We start from the raw sequence: 15,271 nt of genomic DNA, 5'->3' as shown, positions 1-15,271 counted from the left end.
ATGTATATCTGCCTAAATAGTCCAAGTTGCTACCATCTGATGAGCTGATTAGATACTTGCATTAATGAGCAGCTGAACAGGTGTACATAACAAGGTGGCCAGTGAGTGTGTACAGCAATAAGAAAACTAAAAACTGATACAAAATTCTTTAATGAAGGGTCTCTTTCATTTTCTCAGCAGAAATATGCTTACCAAGGTAGACAGAAAGCATATTTGTTAGTAATTATAATAAGATTGAACTCTGTTCTCTTGAAATGTCCCAAGTTATAAAACTCTGACCTACAACCAATACACACAATAGTACAGTGAAACACATGCAATTCAGTGGAAGTCAGCAGTTACTAACGCCTGCTTTTTTATTACACACATCTGTGTGTACTCCACATTCCTTCAGTCCTTCAAGATTGCTTTTATAGCTTACCCAGTCGATGCAGCATATACGCCTTTGTAAGTGCCCCAGTAAACTTATTACAAGCAGTTTAGTTCATGATTAAAAAACCTAAAGTTTAATTACAGAACAAACCTTTACAAAACACTAAACTCTAAAATCAGTGTTTCTGAATCTGTCATGGTCATGGGTCTGTGACCCAGTGTTTATGTGTTTTTTGGTTTAATTCATATTCTTTGATTTAGTGTTATTCATGGTTCTGTTTCCTCGCTCTTCCTAGTTTAGTCATTTGTATTTCTAGTTTTTAGGTTCTTGCTCATTGAGTCTGTTCCCTTTTGTGCTCTGGTTGTAACGTCTGTGTTCTCCCCAGCCCGTCATGTCTCTCGCTCAGTCTGTCTTGTACCCATGCCTGTTTCTCCCTCGGTCCCAGTGTCAAGCCCTTGTCTCTTACTCTGTAACTCAGTGTGTTTCCTGTTTTATTTTGACAGTCTCTCATCCTGCGTTCAGTAAGTTTAGTTTCACTTCCTCCCTCGCTCATTGTGTCTTATTACTTCCAGCTGTGTCCCCTCCTGTTTCCCATCCTTTCCTTATCCTCTGCGTAATTATGTCCTCTGTCTTGCTCTGCTTGTTGTCGTGTTGTTCATGTTGCTGTGTGTCTCCATGTGTCTTGTTACCCCTGGTACTCCCTTGCTGGTAGTTTCCAGTGTTCGGTTTTGTTTTCCTGCATATAGTATTTGAGTATTTTATTGCAGCAAATAAAAGCTGCCTCTTTCAGCTATCCCTTTGTGTTAGAGTCCTGCTTTTGGGTCCTGCCTCTGCCTGCCACACATGATAGAATCAATATTTCTGAAGCAGGCTGTATTGTTTATTTTAATAAATATGTTTTATCTATCTATCTATCTATATATATATATGCATATATATATATGCATATATATATATATGCATATATATATAGCCTGTCTTGAGGCACCGGTATATATTAGGTTATTTAGCAACAAATAAGTAAGCTATGAAAAGAGCATCTTAGAAAGGCAGAATGCCTCTGAAGCAAAGACGGGAAGAGGTGTACAAATCTGCAGAAAAGAGCATCAAACAATTTTTGAAATTGTCAATTTCAGAATAATTTCCCTGGATGGGAAATTGTGAATACTTTTAATATCTTCATAAGATTGCAAGAATCTGGATAAATCTGCATACCAGATTCAGTTTTGGATCCCTCTGATCTTCAGGCCCTCAGGGGGTACTGCAATAAAAACAGGCAAAATTCTGTGTTGTAATCACTGGAATAAGTCCAGAAATCATTGTCTGTGAACACACTTCACCACAACATCCATCTTTTTGGGACGAAGTCTCATTTAAAATAGACTGAGACAAAGTGGAAAATTGCTCTGTGGTCAGATAAATCAAAATCTGGAATTGTTTTTGGAAAAGAACGTCATATACTTGAGGAGAAGGATCATCCAGGTTTTTTTTATCAGCGTTCAGTCCAAAAGGATACAGTTTTGATGGTAGCGGAGTGAAAGTTATAGACGGTTTTAAAGCAACATACATTCCCATCCAGACACTGGTTTTTAGAGAAAGCCTTACATATTTCTAGGTGTTTGTAGGTGCTGAAATGGCTTGAGTCCAGATATTTCACCAAGTGAAAAAAGTGATGTTTTATATATTCTACTGTGAATAAAATGAGTTTAAAAGATTGAATTGTTACTTACAATTTACACAGCAACCCAATGTTTTTGGAATTGAGGTTGCAGAACTGATCTGACTTTATTGGACAGATCAAAGTGAAAAGTATCCTTTCAAGTCTATGGTTATATTACTTGACTGTTTTTAGCGCCAACCTTTTTTTATGATCTTTTTTAGAAAACCTCTGATGTTTCAGCAAGCACAAAGTGCCAAGTGCTTCATTTTTCGCACAATAACTGTGTGGACTTCTCAAGTGTAAGTGTTATTTTAGTTCAGGCAGGTGTGTGATGTGTAAAAAGGAGTTGGTGAAGGTTAAGCATAAAAATATCAGCTACAGAGATACCTGCAGCACTTCTGCAGGATATTAAACACCTGTCTGAAGCATTGTTCACATGCAATATAAAACATAAATAAAAGTAAAAATAGGGTACCATCCATTGTTACTGGCTTCCTCAATTGCAATTAAGATGGTGCTTTAATGAAATGAAGGAGCTTTCCATGAACTATAAAGCAACTGTGGACAACTTACACTCATGTATAGATCAGCATAGGCCGTTTTACTGGCATTCCTCCTTCAAACACAAACAACACTACTGGCTGAGGAGTAATTCATTAAAATGGTTTATTTACATTTTGAGCACAATGCCGTTTTCTCATTCTGTAACTCTTGCTGATAAAACTGCCAAACTGAGAGCAGATTTACACTGTGGCAATAACAGGTGTAGTTTTGAGTTGTCTATTCCACTAAAAATACCACGCCAAATACTGAATGACCCCACCACGCATTGCACCCTGTGGTCTGACACCAAAATATCACAGTTACACAAAGCAAAATCATGTTGTGAAGGTCTACAGAGGGATTGCTGCTTGTGCTAGTCTTTCTGGCACCATTAATAGGCGCCTTCACTACAAGACAAAGAAACATGTGGCTTAAATTGTACAATATTAAAACGAAACCGTGAGCTGACAAAAACTGCATTTCATAACTTCTCACAATGCTAAAGGAGAAAAAAAAACTTTACATGAAAATAATTTCACAATTGTCAGAAATTTCTTGTCTCTTTACACACCTCGATTGGCTGAAACAAACACAAGAAATATTCCAATTTGTGTAAAAAGCATAATGAAACAGAAACCGTTTTATACAATCAAGATAGGGAGAAACAACGACACCATGCTGCGTTTGGCAGGGACACTGAAAAAGCCTAGCTTATACAACAATTACTCTCATTACATTTTGTCATTCAAATAAAAGAAGACATTATTCATAATTTTTCTAAAAGTAAACAACCTATAACTCGTGCATAAATGTGTAATGTAATTGAAAAAAAAGAAAAAAAATCTATTAATTATAAGGAGAACCATTAAAAAAAGAGTAAGTGCCAATTCTGTTTCAAAAGAAAACCTTCCAAGACCAACTGCCTTCCCTATTATGTGAAAGTGAGAAATTTTTACATAGAAAAAGAAACAAACTGTACAGGCACACTATGTGTGGAGAGAAAAATGAATCAAGAAATTCTCTAACATAATATGAAACCCAACAAAGAAGGAAGTGACTGAAGTACTCGATGACTTTTTCACATAGGCGATGCTACATCCATTTCCAAAGTGAGTGAATCTGCAGATTAAATAAATAAACAAGAATAAAGCAATTAATATTTCAGCCGAATGAAGTACATTTATGCTTAACGATTAGGTCTTATAGTAAGAACATCTTTTGAACATGAGGACATTTTGGCAAGTCCAAGTCCTTTCAAAGGGTCTGACACATGGTTGTAAAGATAAATAAGTGTTGGGGTGAGGAGGTAAAGCCCTGGAAATGTACAAATACAAATGTGTGTGTTTGTAGTACATGTAAGTAGACTCACCCATATGCCCTGGAGTAGCTTCAGCTTCGTTGTGCATCAGGGAGTCAAGGGTCCGGGGTGACATGGGGAACAGGTCACTGGTGTTTCCAGAGTTCGTGCTGTGAAAAACAAACAGAGTAAAGAGCATAATATTAAGTACTATGCCTGGCGATGGCTACATAAATCAAATATGAAATACTATCTGTGGTAAAAAAAAGTGATGAGGAAATGTGATGCAGCTATCAGAAGTTAAAAAAAAGGAGCTGTGATTCTGCTTTGATAAACAAAAGATGGGTTATTGGTTAAATAAGTCACTCCTGTCTCATCTCACTCTGGCAGATGATTTAGCATTGGCCTGTGCACACAATCACTGCAAAAGAGCAGGGCAAGGGATTCTGTTTTTAAATGTATATAAACAGCATACGTCATTAAATGCAATTTTTTTTTGCTTTAAACCAGGCAGTACTGTGCTCAATTGAACAGAAGGCAAACTGAACGGATGTTAATGACAACTAAGGATTAAGTGGATCGAACAGGCCGCAGTCTTTTGTTAAGGCTTCACAAAAAACAAAGTCCTCTTTTTGTCTTTTTTCTCCCACCAAACTCACTTCAGCCTTGTCCATTTTATCATGGAACTCATTTTGAATGTTTTACCTTTTTATATTATTTGAATCACTTGTCACTCAAACTATTATGACATCTAATTCGGACCGTTTAAGCCCCACAAAATAATGTGGATGAGGAATGATAAAGAAATGCCTGCAGGAAACAAGAGTATGGGGTGAAATAAGTGAAAGACTAATGAAAGGCAGGGAGCTACTTTTGTACTAGAACTAGGAACAATGCCTGTATGTTGGACTCAAAAATAGGAATTATGTAGGTGACATTACTACCCATCAAACACACAAAGTGACAAAATGCACACACAGCCCTACATGCCAACTCCCCCCGAGTGGCCTACCCTGGGAATCCGTTCCCAAGCAGCTCACTGTCCGGCAAGTCCATGAAGACGGAGGGACACCTACGGAGACAGGTCAGGATCTCACTGAGCAAACCTCACCATAAAACCTACTAATACAAGGCGGATGACCCGTTTCTACATTCCCCTCGTGTCAGTCAACCTCACTCTATAAAACTCACCTGCAGCTAACGTCCAACTCCTCTGCCTTTCTCATTTTGTGCTCATCTCAGACATTCAGGAAAGATTTGATGATTGTCAGTAAATATTAATCGTGAATACTGAATATTCTAAAATGGGAATTCCATTCATGTTGTTTCCCTGCTAAGTGGTAGAATTACAAATTTAGAAGTTTAAAATGCTTCTTTGTGCTTCCTTTCGTTCATCCTTAAGACTTTAATGTATATTTTGAGGTCTAAATATGGTCTAATAAACAGCAACATCAGCTGTGATTAGGGATGGGTATTGTTTAGATTTTGCTCCACTGTTATCAGTACAGTGAACACCTCTTTGAAGCGAATGCTCTAAACCCTAACCATTAGAGATTAATATTAATCAACAAATCTACGATTACTCAGTTAGCTGGGTTGTGGTTCCTTTTTACAACTTCTCCATTATTCTATACTGAGTTATAATGAACTCTATATGTGAGCTCTTTGGCAGATCTGCTTTCTTGTACTTACGGTAATGAGCACTTTCCATATCAATTCTAGTGAAAATGAATGCTTAAATGTCCCACCCCCATCACTAATACTCTATCTGTGGGTGTGTGTGCACAGTTCTGGGGCTGCCCCTGCCCTTCATTTATAGATTCCAAGGAAGAGAGCTCTCTTCTCGCTTGGGACTACAACACGTGATAATCTCTCCAGAGAGAAGAACTGACAACATTACAGGTTATTGATACTTTACGCTCAGCACTGGTGCCCATTTAATACCATATTTTGGTACCCATCCTTATATATGATAAGAGAAAAATCCATACTAAATATTTGGAAATGGCCAGTGAGTCAGATGATGGCGTACAGAAAGTGTGAGACATGGCTATTCGCATGTCGAAAATGAAAATAAATTACTTTCACATGTGCTCAGTGAATACACAGCCAGATGGCCCATGTACAAAGTCAGTCTAAGCCATTTCCCTACAGAATCTAATACCTGGATTCACAACCCTTTTTCTGAACATTATGATTACTCCTTCCTCCTTCTCACACTGAGAGTTAAAACCTCTATGTAGTTTTTTTCCCCTGAACATTTGATTAACATTTGCCACATGAAACAGTCTGAATCTGTGTCTTAATCAGGAACACTCAGTCTTCACAAAAGAACACATCAACAGGAAGTACAAAGAACTAATATAAGCGGTGGTCACTGTTTGGCATGCGACCATCCTGTAAATATTATCACTCTGAGATACGGAAGAAGGGAGTGGAAGATACTTACGGGGTAACGCAGATGAACTTTGTCTTCAAATAAGGCTGAATAGCTGTTAGGGAAAAAAAATGGAGAAAATAATGAGCACTATTAAAAACAAAACAAATAAAAAAAAACACTTGCAATGCTGTTATAAACATACTGAGCAATATGTTTGAGTTTCTTTTTAACTAAATAAAGACTACGAAGAACAAGGCAGTAACTTACTGCTCGTTGAGTCTCCTCCCATCTCGGCTTCAGGAGCTGCTTCTGGCCTGCAGTATTTCCCAAAGGCTTCCTCTTTGGGAATTTCAGGATATAGGTAGACAAGAGGTGAAACCAGGATATTGGTGGCATCCATAATCTTGTAGCCCATGATGATGTCAGCAAACGACATGCTGTTGAGCTGCTGCTTGGTGTAAGGCTCCACTGACTGGATCTGGGTCTTTCCTATATAAACACAAGAAAGTTCAACATCACAACAAAAAGAGCACATGAACAAAAAAGATCATCAAAACAGCATGAAGTTCTGAAATACTCACCACTGATGTCTTTCTCTACCCATGTAAAGGTGATGCCCCCCTCCTTGCTGCTCTCGCTGAAGCGCAGCAGAAAGGTACCGGGAGGTTTTGGACTCAGAATAGCTCTCTCTCTCTCCTTACTGATAAAACCCATGATATACCTGTAGACATATGAAGAAATGAAAATACTCTTAACCCTGTAACACCAAGTTTGTAATATTTAAAACAGATTTCTTTTTGTCAGAAAAACCTAAATAAATTGCACAAAAATACCAGCTATATTAAAAAAAAAGATACCAATTAAAACATGTATGCACTAATTTATAATTAATATTTTTGTTTAAATGTGTCATAAGGTTAAATGATACACTCCAGTATCAAACATTTTGAATTTTCTGGCAATCATTTCATGGTTCAGGCTAAAAGAAAGTCTTTTCCATGTCAAAAGAAATTTCTAATATGAAAGGAAGGCAAAAGGCTTGACTGTAAACAAAGCATGACCTCTCACCCTTCATTCCACAGTGCAAGAATGTACTTTTTCACCAGGTCAATAATGTTGTCAAGCCACACCCAGAAGGAGAAGCCTTTGCCTGCCATGTTTTCCTGTGAAGTGGAAGAAAAAAAATAACTCATACAAAACAATAAAATATCACTAACAATAACGCTGAACAATTTAGTGCCATTTGTTGTAGTACCTTACAGAACTTGGCCCAGGTGATTTGGCATCCAGAGTAGTTGACACATGGTCCTATATAGATAATTAAAGAATTAAATCAGATTCATAAAGAATCGTGAAAAACTAAAAAGACTTTGATATTTTAGGGCTTGTCATCAAACCTAGTAATTTCTCAGCCAATGTGGTGAGCTGTTCAATGGTCAGGCCTCTCTTGGTGGTGGAAGAGAACTGCCAGCTCAACACCTCAGCCACCTGGTCCCATGTCCCCACTGGAGGTTTGGTGAAGAAGTTCACGTTCTGTGCAAAGAACCGCCAAGGCAAAATGTTTTGAAAACATATACATTTCCTACTTTCTACTCAAACAGATCTTCAACTCCATTGAGTTGAGATCCACCTCATGCAGAGTTTAGTCCCTTTCCACCAGAGGGTGCTGTCTTACCTTTGGGTGGTTAGTGAGCATGTTGTACCACAGGATTGAAGCCCAGGCATTTGGCATCTGGCAGATGTTTGATATAACTACCACAGGCAGGGAATGGGTCTGCAAAAACATGGTGTGTGTAACAAAAAAACAACATCCATCATCCAAATGTTATTTATACATAATATTGTTTTTCATATATTTTATTAGCTATTAAAAAATAAATAGACTTGAAAGTTAATTTAATTTTAAATTAGGATTAACGCATTACTAAAGGATCTGCAAATTCAAATAATATGATTCTCTAACAAATCACAATTTGCATCAGCGTAAATCTTCAGTGCCAGTGACCCTGCCATTAACTGTGGGCAGGTCAAAAAAAGGGCAAACAGAAGAAACTTTGTGTTTTCAGAATTAGTCCCTGTAGAAGCAGTGTTGATGAAGGTGACTGGAGGCGGACGACTTCATAAATGACTAACTTGTCTGGTGACTAACTTTGTATTGGGTGTCATATAACAAAACTGCATTGTGTTTCGGGAGTGTTTCGAATTTTGCTGATTATTAGTGTTGCTTGGGTTAATACTGAAAGCAGAAATATGCTCCATTTCATGACACACAGTCGCAGTACTCACCTCCAGATCTATCTTCAGGCCCTGGTGATAGACCTCTGTTTCAAATGTGATAAGATGCAGTTCCTCAGTGACAATCAGAGAGGCCTAGAAAACAAAAAACAACCTACTTAAATCTCTTTATAAAACTATATGTATACGAGATAAAGAGGACTGTTAATTACAGGTTAAAGCAGAATTTTTCACATGCTAAATACAGCTAAGATTCTGTAACGAGCGGTTTGTTCACTACATTACACAAGTCCAACAAGAAATAGGACTTACATCGCTATTGGTCCGTCCACCATTACCACACCTTTGTTCTCGCAGGGTCTGCAACAAACAGGAAGTCAGTGCTCCACAGAAGGCCTTTATCAGATTACTTCATAGCTTTCAACCGGTAAAACGTTTGACTCACCAAGTGTTTAAACTCTGCTGACAGGCTGCCATTGTTGGACTCCTCCATGTTCATAACTTTTGTGTTAGTACCGAGGATGTTAAACTTTCGTGATCTAATAAAATCATAGTAGAGCACAAAGTAAGAACCTTTTCTAAAATACTACACATTAAAAGCTCTGAGGTTTGAACGTTTGTTTTTAAAGTCTTACCCTCGAATTGCAGCCACATCACCAGATTCCCTGAAAAATAGAGATGCAATGAGTAAAGCAGTAAATTTGTTTTGTCTTTCTATCCTAGTGATCAAAACTTAACAGAAATGTTGGACGATAAAAATATATAAATAAACTCACTTATCAATGCAAACTTTAATTTTCAGCTGGTAATTGAGCTCAGGAAACTTTACCAGTAACCTTTAAAAATTTGAGAAAAGAGACAAGACAGAACAAAGTCATCCACTCATTAAAATGACTGTTACACTTCCCGTTATACAGGACACAAAAAATGTTGCAATAAAATGTATAATCCCAAGTATAAAAATGTACAATTCTGTGTTGTAATCCTGACTCTCACCTGACTTTATTTGTGAACTGCACGCCTGTTTTGATAACCAGAGGTCTGTCCGGATGCATGGGCATGCAAGGCTGTCTTTCAACCACAAAAGCACTATGACACAGAAGCATCACATCAATACATGATGAGCAGTGTTAAAGGTATAAGTTCCCTAAGTGGTAATTTATAATTTTTCTGAAATTTCACATTTAAAAACTGTGAGAGACTATGGGAAGCCTTAAACAAGTCAATAACTTAAATCCATGCAGATCAAGTTAAGACAAAAATCGAAGTAGATAAACATCAAATGTACCTCTTCATTAGGTTTCTGAACAAGTCCACAATTTTCTCCTCAAGTGCGGGCCGGTGCTGAATGATGGGGTCTCCTTTGTAGGACACCTTCTGTTGGAGCTCTTCCAGCTTCTTGATCTGCTGACGAATTTGGAGCTGGGACTCAGCCAAGGATGTAATCCTGATTAAAGTAATAATACAAATTGCAAATCAGACACTTGCCTATAAGAAGGGAGTAAGAAGAGCAGAGACCAAAGTCCACAGTCACTTGGCCAGAATCATTAATTTATGATGTGAAACCTACTGTGAACATATCTAATAATAAACAGTCAATGATTAATCTCTGCACCAGTTTCCAAGTTTACCAAGTTTCAAGGCGATCGAGACAGATGTTTGGAGGGCCTCCAATACAAGCAATCTGCTGTCTCCTCTTCCAGTCAGCCAGTTCTTCATCTGTCAGGTTCTTCTGTACATAGTCCATGGCAGTCAACAAGCCTCCCATCTCCGTAACAATTTGCTATAACAAAGCAAACACAGCACACATTAAACATTGGCATAAAGAGTTATAATCCATCTGTGGTCCAAACTTTGTACCACTGTTAAAGATTCAAACAATGGCTGTGTTAATATTCAGGTTTAAGACTAAGATTATTCTTTACTATCATTCAGCTAAACATTTAGATGTTTATCAATCTTGCATTTATAATTTTTAGCCAAATTTCTATTTTCAACTACTCTAGCTAGCAGTAGTTGCTTGTTCAGTACACTGCTGTCTAGCAAAATTTAATGGTCAACATATGTGCAGCATGCACAACTAAGGGACATTTGGTTTCACAGATGCAACGCCACATCTATTGCTTTTTGTGCTAGCCAGCAAACTTAAACTGGGTGTGCCAGCTTAAGTCTAGAGGTGTTGTTTCATTTCGATCTAATTACTTCCTAAAATGCCTCTTTATACATTTTTTCACGCCCTGAAATGTACAAATACAAAGGTTTCCCTTTATAAGGCATTATAATGTGTTTCAAATATCCTTGTTTTATAGATGTTACCTAAAACACTTGACATAACACATGCTTAAAATCAATAAAGTTTAAAAACCCACCCTCCTGAGCTGATCCAGGGCGCTCAGCATCTGCTCGAGCTGGGCCATCTTCTGCCTCGTTGCAGCTGCCTGGCTATTTCCATTTAGATCCTGGGACAACTCTGGGATGAAGGTGAACAGGTCACCGTTAAATTAACTTTAAGGTGTTAATACAGGCAACACAGCTAAGAAAATTACATCAAAAATATAATAAGGTAATTATACCTCCTTGGCTTTTTAGGGTCTTGTAATTGAAATCAAAGTCATCTTGCAAGTTTTCAAGCATTTTCATTTTCTGTTCCATATCCTGTGGAGAAATGGGTGATAATGTACATACATTTATGCCAAGAAAGACCAATTACGTAAATATGCAGTAAGTGACTCTTTAATGGGAACTAACCTGGACCCGCTTCCTGATGTCTTGAAGATTGTGCTCCAGTATCTGCTGCTTCTCTGTCACTACTGTTCCAGTGGGATGGGCTGCCTGGCCATCCTGCAAGAGAATAAAAGATATACTATGTAGAGCCATTGTACTAACTATATACACCATAAAGTCTGAAGCTAGGTCAATATTGCTGTATGAACCTGTGTAGCAGAGGTAGCAGTCTGCAGCAGCCTCTGTTCTTCCCACAAACAGCGGGCAACAATGCGAGCAATATCCATCGGTTTCTCCAAGTACTTGCTCTGCAGATGCTGTTTAATCCTGCGAAGGTTATGCTGGTAGAGCACGTTGTTCTCTTGCAGGAAACGGCTGTACTGCTGATCTATTTCTCCCAAGAGGTTGTGGAACACCAGTGTAGCATGTGACTCCTTATTGGCAGCGTAAGCCCTTGTAAACGACAGGTAAAGTGATCAGTATGTGCTCATTTCTAATTTTTCCTCATACATTAAGGTCAAACTCATCCCCATTTGCCACAAGAATGAGTACTCGGGTTAACAAGCATACTGACACATTATATCAGAGGGCTCCGATTCCTGTGGTGGTGTTATAAGGAAAGAAGAGGGTGATAATGAATAAATAAAAACATTTTTAAAGCCAAAAAACATTTTGGAAATCATAATGAGTGGCCATCTCCCAATCCAAAGGGAGAGAAAATTACATGAATTAAAATGTAATTTCACAACAGAGCCTAGAAATGTAATTATTTCTTACCAGTCCTGACTCTCAATCCAAGGCGCAAGAAACTGTCGTAACTCCATGGGGAAGCTGTCACTGTACAAGTGGTAGAGTTGCTCCAGGTACCTGGTCTCCAGCTGCTGTAACTGGTTCCACTGGGCCATCTTGACACTCACCTCCTTTGGCCTACATAAAAAATATGAGTGAGACAACATAAATTCTCCGAAAATTCTATGAAAATACAAACTGATAATACATACTGCCACAGTTCCTGATAGAATCAGTAAAACTAACTGTAGGGAAATAGCTAAATATCACATTTTCTCTGAAAACGATGTCAGGCCCATACAGGCTTCCTATTCAGTACAGTCACTTCCTGTTCACCGAAACACTACGCCTCCACCAAGAAATTTAGGCCAACATGAACAGCTGTCAACTCCCTGAGCAGACAGGAGTTAATGATCTTTGGTGGTGACTTTGCCTCGAAGGTATGTCACTGCACTTTCTGCACTTTGCAATTTGAGTAATAGTGTTTCATTTATTTTCAATCACCTGATATCAGATATAACTCTTATCTAGGTTATGTAACTATAACTTTTCCATCAGATCCACTTGAGAGGTTTTCCTAGCCTTCTCACATTTTCAGCTAAAGGTTACACCATTCCCTGAAGAATTTTCTACTGTACACTAACAATAACCAGACATTCAATAAATCAAAAAGGAAGCCATTTCCTTTGTTTAATCCTTTCATAACATGTTGGATAGTGTTGCAGTAACATCATTCCACTGAATGTGTGTACTGTGTTCTCTAATACACCTAAAGTTCGACTCTAAATATAGAGACGAAATATATAGACGTTTAACAAAGCTTTCATGCTTGGTAGCTGCTGACACAGAAATGTACTTGACAAAAAACAAAACTTCACTTTCTGTTTCCAAATGTAAAGATTTTCTCCTGCTGACAAAGCATAGCACCGAAATAATGGTGTTCATGTCTGAACAGGTTAAAACACGGACCTGAATTTCCATCTGTCAAGGTATTAGCAACACTACATAGGTTCCATATTCATACACATGGAGGTGAGTGCCTTCCCAAAAGCGTCGTTTTAAAACACCAACAGAAAGTGGATTTCCCAACATTCATTGAAATTAGTGTTCAAGGAAAGCCACTAGTTTCGGTAAAACCCTCCAAAAAACAAAATCACTAATATGCTCACTAACCCTCACTAATATTGTGTTGCTATTTTAAGCAGTGAAGGCACATAATTAACTGTCCCACAAATGTTGCATTTTTCATATGACCCATGTTCCTCTTTCCACATCATATGAAAAAGATGCATTCATGCATGGTGTAGATTTCTGGGCATGTAAAAACCCTGAGAGGATCAAACCAAAGAATAGGCAAGTCTTTATCAGCTCAATAAACAACAACAACAATAAAACAGTATTTCAAGTGTTAACCATGATCCTTAGGCACAGTTGTGGGTTTATTGTGTAACCTACTTATCCTGTTTCTCCTGAAATGGCTGGACTATTTTTGACATTTACTAAGCCCTTCTGTGAGATCTCTGCAGAATTATACATGTACAGTTAGAGAAATAGTTGTGTTTTATTTTTAATCAAGAGTAACTTTAGACAAGCAGCTTGTTTATGTCAGATGAAAGGAATCCATAAAGTCTAAACAACCTATCTGTTGGTTGCATAACTTAGACATTTTGCTTAGGTCTCACACATTTTGTGTTCCTTTTCTTTTCACACCTCTATCAATGTCTGAGCTTTAAAACTAAATCTGAAGCTCTCAAATTAAAATCCACAACTCAGAATTAGTTATCATAAATAAACCTGTCTACCCAGCTTGTCCACTGCCCTATGCTCGGAAGTAAGTGGCACAAACAGTGCCAAGCAAAGTGCCATTCATTAAAACTCATACCTATGATATTCCAGGAAGTACTTCCTTGAGACAACAACGAGAAACAGCAAGCATGTCAACCTTCACTGGCAGTGGATGAAAACAATAGTACAACTACATGTGTTATTAGGCAAAAATAAATAAATAAAATACTGATTGATTATGATGTGCGTCCATATTCAAAACTCGTCAAAAGTTAATAATCTGTAACTCACTGTCCCCAATTAAAGCCTAATTTATTGAATGCAAGCCTTGAATCATAAGGCTAGGTAGTGGGTGTGCTGTCCAACTGATGGCATGGTGATGGGCGTGGCAGCTTAAAGAAAACAGAAAGGACTGAACTCAATTTTCCTCGGTCCAAAGGGGCATCTCGTTAAAGCCCACCTTCCCTTTTTAAAGCATATCAGATGTACTGCCATTATTAAACGAGGCGTTAGAGAGTAGACGAGAAAAATAGAGCACACAAACACAAAAACTCTTAAATATTACGTCTGTTATATACATTTTACAAGAAACGAGCAGAACTGTAACACACTTAAAAACGTTATTACCACTTTAATAAATGATGTATCACTGTGAGCAGAGGGGGTTTCTCCAACGTGAATAACTAAGAACCTATAAAGTACTGCAAGTCTACCCCAGCAGCGTTATCGATATTACAAGTAGACGTGCATTAACATTACGTTAAAAAATATAAAATTTACACCAAAAGCAGAAGTCGATTTATATTTGCTTACCTGGCTCGATGCCACTTATTTAGAAAGTTTCTCCGCCAAAACAGTAACCCTTCTCATAAAACACACTGACGATAACGGTCAGTGGCAACTTTCGTAAAGATTTTACCCACAAAAACGAGGGAAAGCGCTCGAAAAAAACCCCGTAAGTCTTTATATTCTCTTCCCAACACGAGAAACGCTTCTTCGTCGCAAGTACGGATCTTTCAGTCAACCCATCCCCTACATTGCAGACTTTCCAGCCAGCCAAACTCCTTAAACTATTTTACTGACATTTCCAGCCGCCAATAGTGGTCTTCAACTCTGCTGTCACCAATCACAATGCAGCTTATAAGCAAAGGAGGCGGGACACTAGCTTGAGGTTGGTTGAGGAGGTCCGCTGTATCGCTGTCGCAACTGAGCTGTTCTTCTCTGAACACCCTCCCCCGGGTAAGCCATAGAGTATACGTTTACGCTGGGTAGCATCGGAGGGAGCACAAACATTTTCACGGAACAGCCAGCCTAGAAGTCATCTGAATTACCGGCAGTGCCGACGTCATCGAGAGTTTAATAACACTAGAGCGCTTCATTATTTACCTTTAGTTATAATTCAACCCTCTGATCACGGTAGGTAAAGGAACACAAATAAACTTATAAACTGACAAACAAGACAACATTATCAGCCAGGTTCATAAG

At 38.2% G+C, this 15,271-nt stretch overlaps 1 protein-coding gene across 2 annotated transcripts; it reads right to left on the bottom strand.

Moving 5' to 3' along the window:
- Positions 1-2,682: 2,682 nt before the first annotated feature.
- stat3 (signal transducer and activator of transcription 3 (acute-phase response factor)) lies at positions 2,683-14,841 on the bottom strand. Of its 2 annotated transcripts, XM_006798235.2 has the most exons (24): positions 14,600-14,841; positions 11,990-12,139; positions 11,422-11,665; positions 11,237-11,329; positions 11,062-11,143; positions 10,858-10,958; positions 10,120-10,271; positions 9,777-9,935; positions 9,485-9,577; positions 9,265-9,324; positions 9,124-9,153; positions 8,934-9,027; positions 8,801-8,848; positions 8,540-8,623; positions 7,929-8,027; positions 7,651-7,786; positions 7,509-7,561; positions 7,322-7,416; positions 6,835-6,974; positions 6,521-6,742; positions 6,323-6,365; positions 4,886-4,945; positions 3,946-4,043; positions 2,683-3,695 (listed from the first exon to the last, which is right to left on the bottom strand). In XM_006798235.2, the coding sequence occupies exons 2-24, from the start codon at positions 12,115-12,117 to the stop codon at positions 3,655-3,657; spliced, it is 2,355 nt and encodes a 784-aa protein (XP_006798298.1). In that variant the 5' UTR covers positions 12,118-12,139; positions 14,600-14,841; the 3' UTR covers positions 2,683-3,654. The 2 variants fall into 2 exon arrangements, with proteins under 2 accessions (XP_006798298.1, XP_006798299.1); XM_006798236.2 differs by lacking the exon at positions 4,886-4,945.
- Positions 14,842-15,271: the final 430 nt, after the last annotated feature.

Source organism: Neolamprologus brichardi, chromosome 4 (genome assembly GCF_056152115.1).
Source record: "Neolamprologus brichardi isolate AB-2024 chromosome 4, ASM5615211v1, whole genome shotgun sequence".
Classification (NCBI taxonomy): domain Eukaryota; kingdom Metazoa; phylum Chordata; class Actinopteri; order Cichliformes; family Cichlidae; genus Neolamprologus; species Neolamprologus brichardi.
Note: the sequence above shows the minus strand (reverse complement) of the source record. Positions and strands in the feature narration are given on the sequence as shown.